Source organism: Ostrea edulis, chromosome 5 (genome assembly GCF_947568905.1).
Source record: "Ostrea edulis chromosome 5, xbOstEdul1.1, whole genome shotgun sequence".
NCBI lineage: Eukaryota > Metazoa > Mollusca > Bivalvia > Ostreida > Ostreidae > Ostrea > Ostrea edulis.
In genome coordinates, this window is record NC_079168.1 from 16471590 (window position 1) to 16493501 (window position 21912).

General features: G+C 35.3%; 1 protein-coding gene across 1 annotated transcript in view; it reads right to left on the reverse strand.

Moving 5' to 3' along the window:
* The window catches only part of LOC125651305 (uncharacterized), a 167723-nt gene that overhangs the window by 107386 nt on the left and 38425 nt on the right, over positions 1-21912 (reverse strand). Inside the window, 43 exon segments of the mRNA XM_056166812.1 lie at positions 411-666; positions 2310-2316; positions 2609-2784; positions 3127-3299; positions 3796-4057; positions 4461-4634; positions 5106-5269; positions 5757-6021; positions 6111-6281; positions 6456-6622; positions 6776-7028; positions 7140-7304; positions 7696-7862; positions 8291-8540; positions 8829-8984; positions 9111-9280; positions 9383-9638; positions 10483-10659; positions 11086-11246; positions 11982-12024; positions 12388-12606; positions 12729-12905; positions 12992-13161; positions 13712-13754; positions 13861-14070; positions 14175-14348; positions 15222-15379; positions 15549-15591; positions 15978-16199; positions 16332-16520; positions 16754-16905; positions 17335-17377; positions 17567-17785; positions 18383-18547; positions 18647-18804; positions 18907-19162; positions 19987-20160; positions 20303-20466; positions 20560-20602; positions 20695-20904; positions 21124-21306; positions 21612-21772; positions 21863-21905. Of these exon segments, the coding sequence (XP_056022787.1) occupies positions 411-666; positions 2310-2316; positions 2609-2784; positions 3127-3299; positions 3796-4057; positions 4461-4634; positions 5106-5269; positions 5757-6021; positions 6111-6281; positions 6456-6622; positions 6776-7028; positions 7140-7304; positions 7696-7862; positions 8291-8540; positions 8829-8984; positions 9111-9280; positions 9383-9638; positions 10483-10659; positions 11086-11246; positions 11982-12024; positions 12388-12606; positions 12729-12905; positions 12992-13161; positions 13712-13754; positions 13861-14070; positions 14175-14348; positions 15222-15379; positions 15549-15591; positions 15978-16199; positions 16332-16520; positions 16754-16905; positions 17335-17377; positions 17567-17785; positions 18383-18547; positions 18647-18804; positions 18907-19162; positions 19987-20160; positions 20303-20466; positions 20560-20602; positions 20695-20904; positions 21124-21306; positions 21612-21772; positions 21863-21905 (7189 nt within the window).

Sequence of the window (21912 nt, forward strand, 5' to 3'; positions counted from 1 at the left end):
ACTAGTACCCAGACTCAATATACTAGTACCCCTACACAAGATATTCTCAAACTTAACATACTAGTACCTAAACACAATATACCCAAACTAAATATACTTAAACTCAATATTATAGCACCCAAACACAACATATGCAAACTCAATATTCTAATACCTAAATATACCCAAACTCAATATACCCAAATGCAATATATTAGTACCAATCATGCTTCATTTTCTAAACTTTATAAGAAAGTGAATAAATTATCGAAATAAAACAACTGAAGTGCATTTATTGGGTGTAAAAATGCATTTCCAAAGCTCCCACATTTTTATACCAACTTGTGTCAATATTCACTGATAGAAGCTCAATTACTGTAAAATATATAATCTATCATTGACAAGAGCAAAAAAAGGGGTGCACAACTTACTCCATATTAATCATGCCAAACAAAGACACATGTTTCATCTCTCCAAATTTGTATCCCAGAAGTCTGTGGCTCCACTGGTATTTTTCTATCCCTATATATATTTTACCATTACACACATCAATGTTTATGAAAGCATCCAGATTTGTCTTCAGGATATCGGAGTGCAAGCAGCAATGGATATCACTACACGAACTAGATATTGCACATCTTGTGTGTGTCCCCAATGGACTTAAACCCTTGGTTTCTGTTTCACAACCTACAAAAGAGCATGATGTTCATTGTAATACAAAACTAAATCTCTCTTGTGTAAGAGGTACATTTAGTGGTACTCTATCTAATGCCCAAGTGGGGTATAGTAAACCTATAGTCAGTGCAGAAGACAATGAAATCAATTGTAGGAAATATGAAAGGCAATTCAAATGATGTTTTACTAAAAAAAACATAAAAAATAATTTCATATTTGTACATTATGTATAATCTAACGATAAGTTACATTGTGTACGAGCAATAAATAGCACGATACACTAGATGAATACAGTAACACATGCTTACAGCAAAGTGCTGGAAACAAATCTTTATTCGTTATAACCATTGTTCATTATACCCAATGAGTTCATAAAATGTTTTAAAACTACAGGAAATAAAAATCACTACACTGTAAGTGTTATTCATTATAAGTGTGTTCACTGTAAGTGTAATTTATTTTAAGTGTGTTCACTGTAAGTGTAATTCATTATAAGTGTGTTCACTGTAAGTGTAATTCATTATAAGTGTGTTCACTGTAAGTGTAATTCATTATAAGTGTGTTCACTTAAACTGTGTTTCACTGTACTGATTAACATTTCTTGGTTTGTGTTTCAAGGAAATCAACGCGAGTATGAGAAACTTAGTGTACGCATTTACACATGTAGTGCTGCAGAGCATTTGTCCTGTCCCATATGCCAACAAACTCTTTTCTCGTCTCACCAAGTACAAGAATTCTTTATAAGGAAATAACCCCTTTTTGTTGACCCTCTAGGATTCTAGGATGTATTCTCTTAAAGAAAATTTACCAACACCAATAAAAAAAAACAAGAGGCCCATGGGCCACATCACTCACCTGAGTCACCTTGGCCCATATCTGAAGACTTTCCATATATATTTGCATGTAAAACCTTGGTCCCTATTATGGCCCAAACTACCCTTTGCAAATTTGAATCTACACTATGTCAGAAAGCTTTCATGTAAATGTCAACTTCTTTGGCCCGATGGTTCTTGAGAAAAAGATTTTTAAAGCTTTTTCCTACATTTGTATGTAAAACTTTGACCCCCCCCCCACTTGTGGCCCCATCCTACCCCCCAGGGGCCATGATTTGAACAAAGTTGAATCTGCACTATGTCAGAAAGTTTTCATGTAAATATCAGCTTTTCTGACTCAGTGGTTATTGAGAAAAAGATTTTAACTATATATTTGTATGTAAAGCTTTGATCCCCCCCTTGTGGCCCCATCCTACCCCCGGGGGCCATGATTTGAACAAACTTGAATCTGCACTATGTCAGAAAGTTTTCATGTAAAAATCAGCTTTTCTGGCTCAGTGGTTCTTGAGAAGAAGATTTTTCCTATATATTTGTATGTAAAACTTTGATCCCCTATTGTGGCCCCATCCAACCTCCGGGGCCCATGATTTGAACAAACTTGAATCTGCATTATGTCAGGAAGCTTTTATGTAAATCTCAGCTTTTCTGGCTTAGTGGTTCTTGAGAAGAAGATTTTTAAAGTTTTTCCCTATATATTTGTATGTAAAACTTTGACCCCCCCCCCCTTGGGGCCCCATCCTACCACCGGGGGCCATGATTTGAACAAACTTGAATCTACAATATGTCAGGAAGCTCTCAGGTAAATTTCAGCTCTTCTGGCACAGTGGTTCTTGAGAAGAAGATTTTTAAATGACCCCACCCTATTTTTGTGATTATCTCCCCTTTGAAAGGGACATGGCCCTTCATTTGAACAAACTTGAATCCCCTACACCTAAGGATGCTTTTTGGCGAGTTTGGTGGAAATTGGCCCGGTGGTTCATGAGAAGAAGATGAAAATGTGAAAAGTTTACAGACAGACGGACGCCGGACAAAAAGTGATCAGAAAAGCTCACTTGAGCCTTCGGCTCAGGTGAGCTAAAAACTCTCAAAAATTTCAAAATAAGGGTTAAGCTACCATCAACCCATCCAGTGGAATTGGCATCTTTGAATGGGAATTCACTCCAGTTGCACATGTTGGGTGGATTCAGAAGGTAGGGGCCCACTCCAAGATCCTGGAACAGTTGTTTTATATGGTGAGTATCCATAGAGGATCCAAGATTTAGCCCATGTGCAGCTTTCCAAGTCTTCAGAGAAAATGCTGTTAACATAGAAAACACTTACAAATTCCAATTTTTTATTTGTTATTTACATGCATATCAAATATATTCACCACAGATGCTGATGTTGTAATAAATTTTGTAAGGCATTTTAATGTCTTCTTGTGGGGCAAGGCAACACAAAAGACATGAAACAGAAAAAAATATTTAGCAATCTATTTAATATATCTTAACTTTACTGATGGTGAAATTTGGACAAAGGAATCTACAGAATTGTGAATGTTGCTCACCACAAATGAAGAATTTTCCCTTCAAATTTAGAGCTACTTGTAGTTTTTACAGATATTTCCATTCATTGTATTAGGATCAAAATAAAATAAAACCTTTGTCTCTGAAGTCTTGGTTTCTGTTGCACACTTCTTTTGGAAGCACTGTATTGATGAAGACTGGTATCACTGGATGACAGAGCTGCCCCGGCTCTAAACAGGCACTCATATTCAAATTAACAAGGTATTCTCCACCTTCACCACTGTATGTAAGGTCCGTTATCACAAAACTGTACAAAATATATAATATTAATTTCATACTTAGTATATGTGGAGAGAAAAAAACGATTTTTATATAATAAGGTGTTTGTATGCAGGTAATTTTTTGTGGAAGAATGTCTTAACAATCATAGCTCCAGTATCTGAACCTTCAGTGTACATTCCTTTAATAGACATGTGCTGATGGTATTGTTAAACAATTCAAAACTTGGGCTATGCATATCCACTTTTTAAAAACCTGTTTGTGTAGTGACAATTTTTGCAATCCTTTAAGAATTGCAAAGATTTCCACCACATAAACATTGTTTACAATGTTTAGTTTCTAATGCAAGACACATCAGCATTATTGATTTTTCTGAGTAATGTATTTGTTCTACAAATGAGTCATACATTTGTGTACACCCTGCATTGCTTTATATTCTGAAAGTACGGTAAATCAAATGCACACTCCAACTGACTGTCACAACAAACACATTTTTATTTTGAAAAATTTAAAAGGAAACTTACTCAATCTCAATGAACCCAAATAAATCAAATTTCTCAAGTTCTCCAAATCTGTAGTTATGGAGACTTTTGTTGAACTTGAGATTTTCAATGCCCACTCTGAGTTGATGGTTACAAGCACTGACTTCTACAAAGGCTTCCACAGACAGGCCTACGTCAGGAATACTCATACAACAACGGACTCCTGTACAAGTCTGGTACAGAAAACAAGTGGCCAAATTGTTGTCTATCGTGGGTCTGTTGATGCTGCCATCAGAATGGCAATCTAATAAATGTTAAAAAGATTTGTTATTGAGTCTCAGTCTACCCTTGATTTAATCTATGGATATTCTAAAGAAGTATATGTACATTTATATTGCAAAGAATCACAAGTTTTTATTGGTAGACCATAACCAGTTATGGTACAAATCACTAAGTACTGTAACAGTAAAACATGCTTAAAGTGAGGTGATGGGGATGGACAATTCTAATTTGTTATAAATGCAATTTGTCATATCCAATGAGTTCATCATAATTTTGCTTTAAAACTACAGGGAATGAATTTCACTTCGCTGTAATGGTGAATTCATTATAAGCATGCTCGCTGGAATCATGTTTTACTGTATTTATAATCCGCATTCTGGATCCGGAATCACTAGTGTTACACTACTAAAGGAAAATTAACTTACCAGAATTCCACCCATTGAAAGAATTTCTATAGATTCCTTTGTTTTTGTCACAGGAAGGTGTCTTCATGTACTTAGATATGCCAAGAGCTTCCAGTAGTTTAGGCAGATACGCTACATTCAGTGGTCTAGATGGTGGTAAACTGTGTGTTGTCAACCAGGATGAATATGAGAAGCCTTAAGTTTGAAGAGGAAAAAGAAAGACAATTATATATATTCTTAAAAATACCAAATCTGCATATCTTCTTACAAATGATTTGCATTGGGAATATTGTATATTGTCAGTCTGTCTGCCCTTGTGTACAAGATTTAGCTAAGATTTATTGTTTGGAATTTTATTAAACCTGCAGGAATGCTTTATTGCAAAAATATCTGCATTCTTATTGAAGAGAAAAGATTTGAAATCCATAAGATTTAATGTATTTTGATTACAATTGCCCCAAAGCCTGAACCCTTAACCCATGGGATATAAATTGCTTGCATTGGTTTAGGTCATTACAAAATGTACATGTGGACCGTTTGATGGATGAATGGGAATGGTGATACCTGCACTTTGATTAAAATCAGATTCTCAATACAGAGGATTTTATCTTGATAAGATCTGCGATACCTGTATCCTCTGAAAAATGATGTACATGTACCAGTTACCTGGGTTTGTGAATCCTGTGTACCATGCACACACTGGTTTGGTTACCAGATAGTTCTGTAATATGTTGTTTCTGATCACACATGACGTGGAGTCACTGAAGCATACTATCAGTGTAACATCTATCACGTACTGTCTCTGTCCACTCAGATCTTTTATAAGATATCTACATGTGTATCATACAAAACACTGAGTTATTTTATGACTATGTACACTAAATATACATGTTGTATTTCTCAGTGACTAAAAGAATATAATCAAATAATTCATTCCTGAAATTTCACTCAAACAAAACGCCCAAGGACCACAATGCTCAACATAGTTGCTTTGCTTACTACAAAGAAATGAATTCCATTTGTGGCCTTTGCCTAACTCAGATGGGGGAGGGGGAAAATGATTTTGAACAATTTTGAGTGTTTGTCATTAATGATACTTGCATAAAACAGATTTGTTGAAAAACTGTAACCCATCCCATCCCTCCCACCCTCTTTAACAAAGGATGCTTTATGCTAAACTCAGTTGAAGTGGTCTCTAAACTAAATAAATGAGGAAACTGAACACGTGAAATCTTGAAAACTGATACGTTATACAGATAGACAATGAAAATCTTGGCTAAAAAAACCTTTTCCAAACTAAAATGAAAACACCATTACTCTATGGAGAAAACGTGGTCTATGCTGAACTTCTGTGTTATTCCAAATTGGAAATTGATGAGGGACAGCTGAAACTTGAACTTCTCAATCTCAACATTTAGAGAGAGTGAACAAGCATCCACACTGATTCTATAGTCTAAGGTCCTCCCAATGATTGTCATGTCTGTACAACATTGAATGTCAGTACAGGAGGACGACACTCGGCAATTCGTGTCGCTGGCGAGAGGTGACAGGAAAGGAGAAATGTTCTCTGTGCAGCTGGAATCTGTAGAAAATGGGCAGAAAATGTGAAAGAATCATGACTCTGTGTATAAATCAGAATGATTTTAAATTATCAAAATCTATCTGATATACCAATTTCAAATCCTGAAGATGTTGCAGCGTAGTCAGTTCTGTTACAAGGTTTATCGCTGAAGAATCCTTTCACACCAAGAGTTTCCAGTAATTGCTCCGACAATAGCTGTGGTAGAGTGGTTACTGATGCTGAAATGCCTTTGCTACTCAAAAATTTGTTGAAATCAAACCCTGTAAAACATTAACTTTCATGTCATCATTCTGTAACATGCATTTATCACATCTTCACATTTAACACTATTCTAAATGTAAAATCATGTAATTTTTTTAACTTCAGAAGTAAAATTTACAATTTTTTATCATCAACGTAATCAAAATTGCTATCGACTTTAAATTGAAAACTACCTGGTATAGCAAAGGTTTGGTTCATAAAGTTGCAATCCAGCAAAGGAATTTTAGTGTGGGTCATGATTGGGAAGTTTAACATACAATCTCCACCAGTCTCAAAGCAGGCGCTGAAGTTCACACTGAACAGGAAGGCCTTCTCAGAGGTTATGTAATCAATCTTGTACCTGACAGAAACAATCAAAGAATATGTACCACAAAAACATGTTTTAAACACTTGTCATGTTGACTTCTCTGATATTTCTAATCTTAGAATATTCTTTTTTAATCCAGTGACTGAAAAATGCAAATGTCTTCACTGATATGAATTTACTACTTACTCTACACTGAAAACATTCTGTATTGAATGTCTGTGCCATTTCGAGAACTCAAATTCTGTCATCAGGATCACTATTTCCCATTTTTCCACCCTGATAAACACTTTTCCTCTGCACCTGTCCACATTGACTTCCGTTTGGACTGCTGTGTTCAGCAGGTCAAGATCTGTACAACACTTCACAGCGGAGCACGAGGCAGAGAGTTTACAAGCTGTGTGAACCGGCAGGGCTGGAACTGTTACGCTCTCCGCACACTCTGAAATCAAAATTAACCTTCAATCTACACGTTCCTTAAAATTTTGTACTTCAGAGAAATTCAAGGCAGTCATTGTTACATAGTACATTTTCCAAATGATATATTTTTCACCTTCCACATTCCAGTTGCCAGCTCCTGGAGAAAGGTCTGTCCTTTTACACATTGGATCATTAAGATAAGTAGATAATTTCAGTTCGGATTTCAGCAGGTCTATGGCCCACTGGTGTAATACTGGACCCTCAATTTTATCTGTCATCCATTTACTGAGGGAGAAACCTGAAATCATGTATCAAACCTGAATAGGACATACACTCACAACATATTGTAGATCTAATTATACACTGATATAACCATCAAACTGGGTTCTCAAACCTGAATAAGACATACACTCACAACATATTGTAGATCTAATTATATACTGATATATTCATCAATCTGGGTTCTCAAACCTGAATAGGACATACACTCACAACATATTGTAGATATAATTATACACTGATATAATCATCAATCTGGGTTCTCATTCTGAACTGCTTTTACTTTTTCCAATGATGTTAAGAAAACCTGTACTGTCAAACTTAGTATAAAAATAAATAGCCGAAGTGAGAACCATCGAAAATGACCATCCAAAGAGAACCCCAAGCATCCCAATAATCCCACACAGTACCTGGAATAGGGAATTGTCCTGTCTGCAACTGACACAGTGGTTTGGCTAGTCTTAATCCCGTCAGAACCGCGATGTCGTATTCACAAGGTTTGCCCTTAGTGTAACACAACTTAATCCTCAAATCCACCACAAATTCACCGCTCAATGCCAGGTCATCAATCATGTATCTATAATAAAATGTAAAACTGATGTAAGAGGGAAATTCAGGAATTCAAAATTATATTTCACATATTCAAGTCCAGAACTTTGAAGTCTTAATTCATAGCAAGTCTGAGTGAGAAATATGCAAGTCCACATTAAATGTTGTCATTTTTAAAGTTTGTTACATTATGAATTAAACAAACCCATTGTGAAACATTCTATTATTTCATGACATTAATATTAAACACATATGAATGTATACACTTCCATGAAATCAAAGACAACTATAATGTTCATTTTAATCTTGAATTGATGCCTAGCTTTCATTCACCATGCATTTAGAGATAAGTTACTCAGACTAGCAGTGTTTTTGACAGCAGAGTCTGAAATTCTGAATCCAGAATCAGTAAGTCTGAAGGAAATTAAAGAACAAGATACAATATGTGACACTTACTCTAGCTCCAGTACACCAAACAACCTAGCCACCTCTCTTGTGCCCATGGTATAATCAAACAGAGACAATGTGAAGGTCATTTTCTCCAATGTTATGATGAGTTTTTCCTCACAAGTTCTGATTTCAATGGAGAATTGGTAACCCACTCCTGCCACACTGTCATTGAGGCAACAGGAAATTCCTGTGCAGTTAGAGCTGATGTAACAGTTCACGAGGGCACTTGTCGGCTTCGGGGGCGTCATTGCGCATCCTTTGGTAATAAGGAGAGAATGTATATCAGATTCATGTACAATGTACTACTGCAAACTAACTTTCTAACAAGGCTAAAAGAGGTTCAGAAAATGTATAAATGCAAACTGAATGTCTGACTATTAAAATTGACTTTAAGTTTTGTATATTCTGAAAAGTAGCAACATAGAGCATCGTGCAATGAAAAGACAGTCAATGACTGGTTACAATTTTGAAACTGATTTTGTCTTTAATATTTCATATTTAAAAAATTTGTATCCATAGATCTTACCTGTTGGGACATTCCAGCCTGGGTGTGTCTGTGGACTGTATGGTGGGGCCGACTTGGAACAACTGGTCCCTATGTACTCCTCAATACCAATCTCTCTCCACAGGAACTTAGTCTCCTCAGGAGTCAAGGTCGGACCAAAGTTATTCAGGGACTGCCACGATGTCAGATCAAAACCTTTGAAATAATTGTATCAATGAGACAAAATTTTAATGATAGTACACTGCAAACATACTATTTTCTACAAAAGTAAAAACATATAAACACTGTTACCATGCATGTCCAGTTTATTATTAATCTTACTTGGATTGATAAAGTCGAGGTTCATGCTGCACGGTTTCTTGGGTAGCAGAGTGTTTCTGAAGATGGCGACCGAGTACACACAGTCTGTGGGGTCAGATGATTCCAAACACAAACTCAGATTCATGTTCAGCAAATATTTCCTTTTCATCACCAAATTCTGGATGCTGAAACTATTTGGGACAAAATTGTAAAATGCCATATCTCCATCATACATTAACACATAAATATAACTACGTCAGTTTTCTACAAAAAATAAAATGTAACACGCATACTCAATTCTGAAGGCACCCTGCAGTGTGAAATGATCTGTTGTTCCAAAGTCATAGTCAAAGAGGGTCAGATTGTATTGTATCTTTTCTATGTTCAGACTCATTATGGCTTCACAAGGGTCCAACAGGACCTGTACATTGAGGGTTCTACCAGCCAGGAATCCTATCTCTGCACAGCAGTCAATTCCTGTACACATCTGAGGTATCCGACACGAGATGGAGCTGGGTAAGGACACGGGAACAGCAGCAGCCGGACACTCTGAGGTATGAAAACATTTCAGTTAATATTCAAAGCAAATAAATAATAAGAGTAACCTTAAATCTTGATAGATAATATTCAATAAAATTTCCAGAAAGCTCATAGCTCAGAAATCTCAGTTTATTTTAATAGAATGATATCCTAGACAAGACTAATATCTCCCACACACTCAGAAAAGGACAGTCTGTATGAACACATCTAACCGGTACGGGTTACACCAATTTCAGACATTCTAGATAATCCTTTAAATATGTCAATCACTGAAAATCTCTCTACCAGGCATTTACAATACTTCATCATAACTGGGGAAGGGGAATTCATATATCTATTATTGTCACCTTGGGATTTTCAAATAATCCTGGCTAGGAATCAGCCTCTGATGCTTTAAACATGAGGTTTGATAAGTCCCTTATGACAAAATACTGGCCAAGACTAGATATTTAAACCGCTACTTTCTGTGAACTCTTAATGACCTTAAACAGGGATTTTGTTCTTAATCAATCATTCACTAAATATAATCACTTCATGACAAAGTTAGGGCTCAGAAATCAGAACTGTGTATGGAAACAACAAGATCTGTGAGACACAATGCTCCCCTCTCAGTGTGGTCATGTTACACTGTGGAAAATTTAACCTTAACCTTGACCTTTAGCAGTTACATAGCATTAACCTTGACCAATCAGTTCACCATGTATGAAATCACTATCATGTAGAGTTAAAAAGTTATGACCAAGGTCAAAGTTACACACAGACAGGCAGAAAGACAAAAAACAACAAGCCCCCGTAATTGATGTATATCTACCAGCTTCATTTTACAAAGAATAAACAAAAATATAAAACTGACCATTTTTCCATCCATGATTATTAGGATTGTACAACGAACTCATCCTGTCACATTGATCAGCCGTTTTAAGGAAATCCTGCACTCCTAATGTTGATAACAGGTCAGTGACATCTGCTGTAGAGAGTGCTGAACCAATGCTCAAACCCTTGTCCAACAACCAGGAGCTTCCAGAAAAATCTGAAATTAGACATCAGATATTATTTACAGAAGTGGAGTGAACATTACACCAAGGATACAAGACAAATCTCCAAGAAAATTTCTAATGGACAGTGTTTCAGCATTTTTTTCACATTTGTTTGTTTGCTTTCTCTTGTTTTATATCCATTCAAGAACTTTTCAATCCTGTATAGACTCATCAGCTTTAAGTGAAGTGCCACAAATTTGTAGGGTGCTCTGGGCCTTAGCAGCAAGAGTTCTTTATTAAGCCAATGCCTACCATGACAAGAGACCTCCATTTATAAGGTCATACTTGAAAGACCCCGACACATTCATTTCTATTATGCTGGGCACTTGATGAAAGCACAGTCAATACCCATGTTCCCCGTCTTAGGTTTGACACAATACTGAGAACAAGAATCAAATCAGTGCCATGTATAAATGTACCTATCACGAAGCCGGTGCCCCATTCACACAGAGTTTTAGGAAGTTTAAAATCCTTCAGCAACTCCAGGGAGTCTAAGACACAGGGTCCGACTCCAAAACATACACTCAGACTGGCGGAGATTTTGTACGCTTTCTCTGCAGGGATATCATCAATTTTGAACCTAAAAACATTTGAGATTCAGTTAAAACAGCAGTTAGTATAACACATATATTTACATTCTTGTATGTAACACAATCATGAAAATTATCGAAGATATGGAAAGTCATTTATACTGTAAAGTTAGATACTGTAATGGAGTAGCAGATATTCTGTTCACTGTCATAGCCTCACATGCCTCAAGCTCTGAATGTATTCCAGTTTATACAGGTGTATATACTGTTAAATCATTAATTTTCGAGGGAGTTTATTTTTGTTGTTTATATGGTATACACCCATCCTCCACAAAAGAATCTGAACATTACTGAAGAATAATCTTCAATCATGAAATTTAAACATGCTTATTTTTCATAAAATTACAAAATTTAATTCCACATGATAAATGATTCTACAGCATGTGTTTGTTAACATTATTCAATTCTAATATTCATTTAAGGTAAAAGTTTCCATGCATTGTCAATTACACAAATTCATGTATACTATTAACTTTTACACATGTACTAAGCAACTGATTAGTGGGGAATATTTATGTGAAAAGTTCTTTCTTATTTATTCAGTGTGAATTATAAACAAAATTTATGTAAATTTCCATTTAAATTTACAGTTTAATTAAGAATAACTTCTTTCTTTGCCTCTAGTATATGTGTGCAACAAAAGAACGTAGATAAATTCTTGGTCTCTGATGTTCTTATCTGACAGACGACATTCCAGTGATTTCTAGAAAATTTTAAACACTTACTCGAACTGGATCACACTCATCAAGTATCTTTTTTCTGTTATGCCTATGAAATTAAAGATGTTTGTGGACAAATGTGAAGGCTGAAGCAAAGTCTAAAATTAAGTTAATATCTTCCATATCAATAATTTGATTGGTTGAGCAACACTCTTCATCAACATAACTTGCTACCCAAAGCTTGATTTTAGCGATAAATATTAAATAACAAGGGATGAATTTAACAGCAAAGCATGTTATAAGGTTTATCGTTTATAAAAAGCATAATCTACACAAATTTATGTTGAAATCCAATAAAATAGATAAACATTGATATTAAATCAATTCCTTAAAGAAACGAAAGCTAGATCAAGAGCCCTGACAGTTTTGAAGGTATGATTAAAGTGCAAATGAAGACATTTAAAATTTTTACCAAAAGAGTAATCATGGAGCTGTATTCTGATTTTGAGCTGTTCTACTTGGAATGTCAGGACGTGACTGCAGTCATCCAGTTCCACTCCGACAGTGATGCCAGTCCGTAACACGTTCGTTTCCTCAATACAACAAGTTACTCCCGTACAGAAGGATGGGATGTTACATCTTACATTGGATGGTAAGACAGGGAGCAGACTGGTCAAGTCCTTCTTACAATCTACAAAAGTAAGGGTTCACATTGTAGGGCTCTCATTAAACCTCATGTTACAGCAATGTCAATTTCAGAACCAATAGTAACATTTCTTATCTTTATTTCTGATCAACAACAGCAATACTTACCATTTTTCCATCCCTTACTGTTCGCTGGATTAAATGTCTGAGATGCAAATGAACAGGGATTTGTACTTAGGTAAGATTTAATTCCAAGTTCATTTAACAGCTTATCTCTGTTGACCACAGAGAGAACAGACCCTGGGCTAATTCCAAGACTGTTATACCACGAACTCAGATCAAAGTCTGCAAAGGTGGAAAGCAATACATATTAACATGTATCTTTGTAAAGGCAGTGATTCATTTCTAACTACAGAAATATGATGTCTTACCTGGTGTGGAAAATCCCTCTGTCCAGTCACAGATTGATTTGGGCACCAGGGTGTTCTTGAAGACATCAATGTTAATCAAGCATTTGGCATCATCAGAAGCCTCAAAACAAGCTTTCAATGTCAATGAAACTCTGAACTGTCTCTCCACTGTCAAATCTTCAATCATGTAACTACAACAGAAGTCGATAAACCATGTACAAATCATCAATAAAACAACAAAAGTCAATAAACCATGAACAAATCATCAATAAAACAACAAAAGTCGATAAACCATAAACAAATCATCAATAAAACAATAAAACAACAAAAGTCGATAAACCATGAACAAATCATCAATAAAACAACAGAAGTCGATAAACCATGAACAAATCATCAATAAAACAACAAAAGTCGATAAACCATGAACAAATCATCAATAAAACAACATATCTTAGAAAGATTAAAAAATGTGTTTGTGAAACACAATGCTTCCAAGTGTGGCAATGTTCAGTTGTGGCAAATTTGATCTTGATGAATGACCTTGACTTTTAGTAGTCACATAACAATGACCTTGACCTTTATACTAACAAAGTGTGAATTCCCTATCATGTCTAGTCAAATTAAAGTTACAGACAGATAGAGAGGCAGAAAGATAAAGAAAATGACAGGCTAAAAACAAAATCCCCCCCCCCCCAATCTTCAAACTAAAGAGCACATAATGAAAACAGAAGTGAGACTTACTCAACGCGAACTACACTGTTCAAGTAGAAGTGTTTCTTTATTCCTGAAAATCAGAAAAGCATAACATAAACAAACAAAAAATGTCAACTTTGAATCTTACATAACATCAATATTCACTGTAAAGTAAAATAATTCATTTTAATAATTACCAAAGGACACATCCTTTAGACTGATGTTAAATGACAACTTCTCAATACCAACTTCCATCCAATAGTTACAGGCATCCAAAGTAAGGTAGGATTCAAAAGATGTTTTCATAAATCCGACATCCATACAACAACTGATAGAGGTACATGTGTCCTTCACAAGGCATGTCACAGAATCAGAGATGGGTGCCATATCAACTTCCATCTGACACTCTACACAGAAAAAAAAAGATGCAAGGTATAACATTGAAATGTGGCACAATCTCAAGTTAGACATATAATTCATGAATGAAATAAAGCTAAAGGTTTATGTTAACCTTTCTTCCATCCATTAACGGAGGGACTGTAGACTGAACCAGACCTCTGACAAGGAACTTCCTGCATGTACTTGGCAATCCCAAGTTCCTCCAGCAGTTTGGCAGTATTCAGGATGGAGAGCTGGGATCCAATTGTAGCACCTATCTTGTTGTACCAGTTTGACAGGGAGAAATCTGCATGGCAAAGGTACATGTATATCAGAATCCGTGTTACTTTTGAAAACGTTTCCAATAATTAAGAAACATTTTTGTGAATGTGGAAATGTTAATGTACATGTATATTGTTAATAATCTGAAGCCATAGAAATTAAATTCTATAAGTACTATATGATCTCAAAAAGAAGCCATGCATGTTGTTAATAATTATATCATAAGTACTATAACCTCAAAATAAAGCCACATCTTATCTTTTAATTTTTTAATAAGAAAATGAAAGCTTGTTTACAATCACATAGCTAAAAGGTCATTTGGAATAGTGCAATTGAGACAAAACATTAAAATTCATCAGATAATGACCTGACTTTCCTTACATTTCTGTGCATTATAAATGTGTATTTTGACTTTTCAGATTCATATGTACTGAGTGGTTATTTATGCGTGGTGGAAATTTATACCAATGACACGGTCATGTAATAAGTGCATAAATTTCCCCGCACGTATAGTTATAAATAGTTGATATGATATACATATATTATATTCAGTTACCACATATCCCCCCCCCCATGCACAATGTTGGACATCGGGAAACAGGTACTAAACCCCCTGTGTAAGTAACCACCTTTACAGTATTTGGTTATATCAAAGAACTCAGCTATACAAATCATAAATCTCTTGAACTTTAACAGTTAATCACACTCAGCATTTGCACAAGTTAAGATGGATTTTAACTTCAACCAGAATGATCACAAACTCCTCATTTTAATGAATGTGCAAGGAAAAATTCCTAGCAATATAAAGTAAAACATACAATAAAAATTGCCACCACAACACTACTCTTCCTGTTCACTGGAAATGGACACAGCGCATGTCTTTGTGAAGGTTCCTCACCTGGTATTGTGAAGTTGAGGTTCCAGTTACACCCAGGTTTTGGTATCCTCTGTTTGTTGAACAACTGAGACTCGTACAGGCAGGTCTTCTCCTCTAAACATAGCTTTACTTTTGCAGTTAACTCCAGGTAGCTTCTGTCAACATCTTCAATTTTGTATCTGTTCAAACACAAATCAGTAGTGTAACATGACAGGCTTTTTTAGAAGATCTGTTTTGAGTTGCTGATTTTTTAACGAATGAATGTGACAAATGTTTATGTACAAGTATTACAATCTTGATGTTACAGTGTAATAGTAAATACTACACTGTGTAAATTCCAGTACTTACTGAATCTGAACCACATCCTTTAAACTGAAGCTGTCTTCAACACCTACAAAATGTAATTTACAATCAAGATAAATTAATCAATTGAAAACTTATTTAAACTCTGCTTATAGCTGCTGCTAGTGTCAGAAATAAACTATGTTACGCGGTCATGCAATAGGGGCATAAATTTCTCCCACACATGTAGTTATAAATATTTGATATAATATACACCATATTCAGTTACAGCGTATTTTTAATAATGTTGGATGTGGAAAAACGTGTACTTATCTCCCAGCATAAATAACCACTTTTACTATATACAGGATATCATTAGGACATGGAGATACACTTTTTCACATCTCCCACCCAATCATCATTTATCATTTTCCAACATTTATGCAACTAATAACCACTAAAAAATAAAACATTTCAAGTTAAGTACTTCATTACCATACTGATAGGAAAACAGTGTCCTTTCGAATGCGAGTTTCTCGATTCCCACTTTCAGTGTCTGAAGACAAAGATCCAAATCAAGGAAGAAATGAATTGTCTGTTGTAGTGGATCCCGGAAATCCAGACAACATTCTACAGCTGTACAGTGACTCATTAGGTGACAGCTGATGGGAAGAGTGCTGGATAACTCACTCATGTTACCCACGCCCATGGGACAGTCTGCAAATTTCAATCAGTAGAAAATGGGACATACATTTTGTATTTTGTTTCATTACTATTTGTGATTTTTTTTTCTCTCATTTGTATATTTAGTAGACTTATTCACACAAGCATTGCTGGGTCATTACTCACCAATTTTCCACCCTGCCTGACCAGCAGTCTGTGGTAGATAATTGGCTGACTGTCCGTTACATTGGTTTTCTTTTGGAAGGAGGAAGTTGGTGATTCCCAGTCTTTCTTTCAGCATGGAGAGGTAGGTAACTGACAATGCAGAGCCCGGTGACAGGGACATGTTTTTGTACCACCCAGAGATGGAAAATCCTATCATACAAGTGTAGTATTAAAACATAATAGAAACTTCAAATCATGAAAAATATTTTGCATGCTCAAAGAAATTTAAGATACGAAAAATAGAAGAAATGAAAATGAAAACCCTAAACATTGATGATTTTTATATTCTACGACCAAAATCTGCTAACAAATAACATATACCTTTCCAAAACAGAAAAAAACACAAGTTTCAAAGATCTATTCACAAAAAAAACACAACCCACCAGAGAAGTCAAATGACCAATCACAACCGATTTTTGGCAGGTAAACGTCCTTGGCTACATCCTGGGATATCATACACGGCTTTCCATGTTCCAGACAAATCTCCACTTTCATATTTACCAGATATTTAGTCTCAAGATCTTCAACACTGTACCTGTTATACAAAAATTGAGATCCTTTGTGTGCCATATAACAGTTTGCAATGTGAAATTAATAGACTTTGAGAATACAGTAAACCATGCTTACAACAGACACACTTAACTATTGATGTTTATTGTGAAGGGATATTTATTCCTCTATGAAAGGAAAATAAAGAAAATCTTATTGGAAAAAACGAAGCTGGCCCTGGAGGTTCATGATAACCATGTTTTACTGTATTCAATTACTGAATGTTGAATTTTCTGTTTGATATTACATTTTCCTCAATTATAATTAGTTGCCGCTTTTGAAATTTTAAAAAAGTTGTAATTTCACACGTTGTGAAAATATCATTACTTTTATTCAATAGATAAATTACAATATTCCACTTCTACAAATGTAATAAAACAAACAAACCCACATTCCGTATCAAGAAAACGCTTACTCTATTTTGATGACATTCTTCATCCAGAAGCTACTCTTTGTTCCTACAAAAATACTTCTACATCTATAAATCTGGGTAATCCATAATGACTACTAAATAGTGGGTATATAATCATTTGCTGAGGCTGTAAATTTAGAGGCATAGTCACCAAAAAATCCACTACCAAACTCAGAATGATTCTGCAGAATATAATCATTGGTAATCTTATTGCATACATGTACATTGTACCTACCAAACGAGTACGTCATCAAATTGATTTTAGTTCTGTACTCTTCTATTCCTACTTCCAGAGTTTTGTAGCATGGATCTAGATCAATGAAAGCTTCGAAGTTCCTGCCGACAGGGTTCACAGCTAAACAACAGTGGATCTGTGAGCATGTGGAGGCGATCGAGCACAGCAGAGGCAGAGATGACAAATCTGGTTTCTGATAGGCAGAAGACTTGGAACAATCTGGATATTTAGGTGAAAAACATGACAATAGAATTAACAAGTACAGTGACATTTGTACTTGGATTCATGAACTAAATGTTCAGTAGATGAATTCCTTTAAATACAAATTACCATTTAAAAATATTTGATATGAAATTACAGATGACACTCAAGTTAATATATCTTAAATTCCAAACAGTGTTATCTATATGATTGCAAAATTATGTCTATGATGGAAATGCCATAAACTTCTATTGCAGCAAAATTAGTTTTAATAGACTGATTCTAAATTAAAAAGAATATAAGAATGAGAAGCTTCCAGAAATCTGAATTAGTTTTTCACTTTTAAAAAAAATAATGAAACAATAATTGGTTTTGTCGATAAAAATTTTGACAGAGACATTTGACATACACCATTAATGAGCTAAAAGTATGGTATCTGCAGTATTACATTCTTTGTGCCAATTAATCTTGTGTTGTAATTTCCAAGTGCTTTTCAATTGCAAACCAAGTTTGGATCAGATTGCCTCAGCTGTTGTTTATAAAGTTTATGATTCCCACAGAATTTTAAGATGGAAGCCTAGTGATAGCAATAAAGTAAAATAAAAAAATTCCTACCATCGTTCCATCCATTAACAGTGTTATTTCCAATCTCTACACTACACTGAGGTTTCTTCAGGTAGCCAGCAATTCCAAGATATTCCATTAACTGGTCAGTGGCTGATGATGTCAGTTTATCCATGGCCAAACCCATGGAGGATTTCCAGCCATCAAATGAAAAATCTGTAAAAGCAGTCATTAACCGTGATACCCAAGCTTCTGTAGTTGCTAAAAAGTCAAATGCTGATGCTGAATGAAAACAATAAAATAGAAATTATTCACTTGACAAGCTCGCTGCAAAGTCACAGATGTTCTTTGGAAGGCGTTGTTCTTGGAATATCGGGACCTCTAATATGCACTGAGATGCTGAATCAAAGCATACACTGAATTTCAAGTCAATCAAATACTGGTTCTCAGCTGCAAGATCCCATATTTTAAACCTGCAAAAAGAAGTATTTTAACTCTCACATAGCTAATAAAGAAACCATGAAAAATTAAAAACTTTCAACTTCTCTTGAACATCCATGTAAATTACAACATACTTCATTCTGACAACATTGACTAGTCTGACATCCTTCTCAATGCCGAACTCAAACTCTCGCAAATAAATCTGAAACTGGAATTTGTCGATGCCAAACTTCATTTGCAGACTGCAGGGATCAACATCTAGATAGGCGTGGAAATTATGATGAACTGGAGCCGCTCCTACACAGCAATCTATCCCTGTGCAGGACTCCGCTATTGCACATCTCATGTTGGATGGAAGTGAAGGCAAGGATCCAATGGCTTTAGAACAAGCTTCAAAATAAAAACATGTCTAGCATAATTGTAGAAAAGTCCCATTTTGATCCGTTTGTATCAGAAAAAAAGAATAACAAGAGTTGCCCTGACATGATAAATACCATCTATAGGTGAATTTTAAACCATTTCTCTCAGTGACCTTGTCCAAATAATTTTGGATCCGACTGATACGCTGTCAGGTCATAAAAAAAAACTTTGAGCCAAACCTGAGCATCTATTGTTGCTCCTTCACAAAATGATAGCCCCATCTAATATATCAAACCTTTTCAAAGGTGACCTTGACCTCTGCCAAGTGACCTTCATTCAATAGTAGTCTATGTGCCAAGTAGGAACTCTTAATGTCTCTTTACTACAAATATGTGACCTGAACAAAATTTTCTAATGAAGTGGGATGGATGGACAGACAGATGGACATTGTAATTTGTGAGGGTATAGTGAGCTGTGGCAAAAGCAACATCACAAAGTTTTGCATTTGATTTTTTTCATAAAAAGAGAACACTAGTTGTAAAACTTGTGGGATCATACATGTATTCAATTCCACAACAGTAAAAAGTGAATAACTTCCAATCATAATTACTGTAAACATACTACATTGCACATTTAGTGGTGTATTCTTTTTAGTGCCTTTGGCGGCAAAGATCATCTGCTAAATCAAGCACATTGCTAAATGCTTACATGTATAGTAAATACAAAGTCTACTTGTAGCAAGTGCTAAATCAAATCCACGCTGATTGATTAAAGAATTAATTTCCACCAAATGTTATACACGCTAAATATACTACATTTACAGTATTTTAATTACACGAAAACTTTCCACGTACAATTTTTGAATCCCTTGATCTGTGGGGTGTACATCTGGCTAGACAGAGAACAGGGCGGATCATTCAGATACTGTGGTAGTCCTAAGGACTCCTTAAGTTCATCCAAAACCAATCCTTTTATTTGATCAAACGCCGTCATGGAATTTTCCTTCATGAAGCTATCCAGTGTAAAACCTATATAGAGATAGAAATATTGGGAATCAGAGTCACGAATATACATGATGCTTCATTATCAATTACATAGTATGACCATCAACTGATACATTTTTGACTGAATTATCAAATTATTTAGTTAATGTTCACAATCCCATTTTACCTGGGTTAAGGAAACCTGTTCCCCATTGACAGATCTGTTTGGAAAGTTTGACTTGATTAAGAATATTGACATCAATCAAGCAATCTCCCCCATCCTCTAAGCAAACAGCCAGGTCCACCGTCACTACATATACTCCTTCTCCAGCATTGTCCCAGATAGTGTAACTGTCAAACAAACACAAATACAATACCATGAAAACAGATCGTATGCACACCCAAAGTCATAAAGTACTAAAATAAAAAAAAAAATATTGTTACCCAAACTTAATGACTCCTTTTATAACGATTTCCTTCCTCACTCCTAAAACAGAAAAATAACAAAGTTCAAACGAGTTTCTCTTCTTCAACAGACAGTGAATTTTTCTATCTACAGTAACTACATGTTACACTGACCAAATTCGAAGAGTTGTAAAGAGAGGGTTTCTGTGAGTCTCTCAATCCCGAACGACATCTTCTGATTACAGAAGTCTACATCCAATTCCACTTCAAACGTCCTTCCTATTTTGCCCACCTCTATACAGCAGGAGACAGCCGTACAAGACTCTTTTATGTTACAAGATGTGGTCCCTCTAATTTTGAAAAGGGACAATTGTGTTGGGCATTCTATAAAAATAAAAATAATGAAAAGCATTTTATTAAATATTTAAAAAATGCTACATTTTCTGTTTGACTAGTCTGAAGCAGTTTAGTGGTAGCAACAAATTACAAAAGATTAAGAAAATTTCATTTTATTTGTCAGTGCTAGTTTTGACAAGGAGTTAGGTGCACATAAGAAATATGAAGAATGCAAAAAAACTTTTTGCAAAGACAAACTGTACAAACCAGAGGACCATCCATTTTCCTGTAACTTGTTGGTACTGTATGGTGGTTCTGAGCGGGAACATGACTTCTCTTTCATAAATGAATCTATGCCTAGCATCTTGAACAGAGAGTTCGACAAAGCTGTCGAGAGACTTCCATCTAGGGATAATCCTTGTTCATTCATCCAGTTTGTCAGAGAAAATCCTGTCCCAAAGAATATACCATTATGTAAGTAGAATGAAATACCAAGAGGCACATAGGCCATAATATTCAACCGAGTCACAGTGATTTTGAAGAAAAACGAATTTCTAAATTGACCCATCCTATTTTTACTAGTTGTAACTCATATGAACTTTAGACAAATAATTCACAACACTGATGGATGCTTTGTGCTCTCTAAATATCATTTACAGAAGCTGTTTTATGGACCTTTTTTAAGAATATAAGTTTTCAGTAAATTTATGCATCAAAATATGTGTCTCAAAAATTTCATTGAATACTTTTTGTACCTTTTAGTGAGAAATCCATTGTAAGGTCACAGTTGAGAATTGGAATTAGGACCTGATTGAATACTGGGACATCTAGCTCACATTTATTGGGTTCCAGACACACAGAGACACCAAGGTCAAGGACATATTTCTTGGACACCTCTAACTGACTGGCCTTGAACCTTTAATAAGTAATTCAGCACAATTGAGATGTAAATTAATTTGTAAATAAAAAGTGACACACAAAAACAAAGGAGCTTGGAAATACTCACTTGATATAAATGATGTTTGCAATGTTTGTTTTGATCTCTTTCCCTACAAA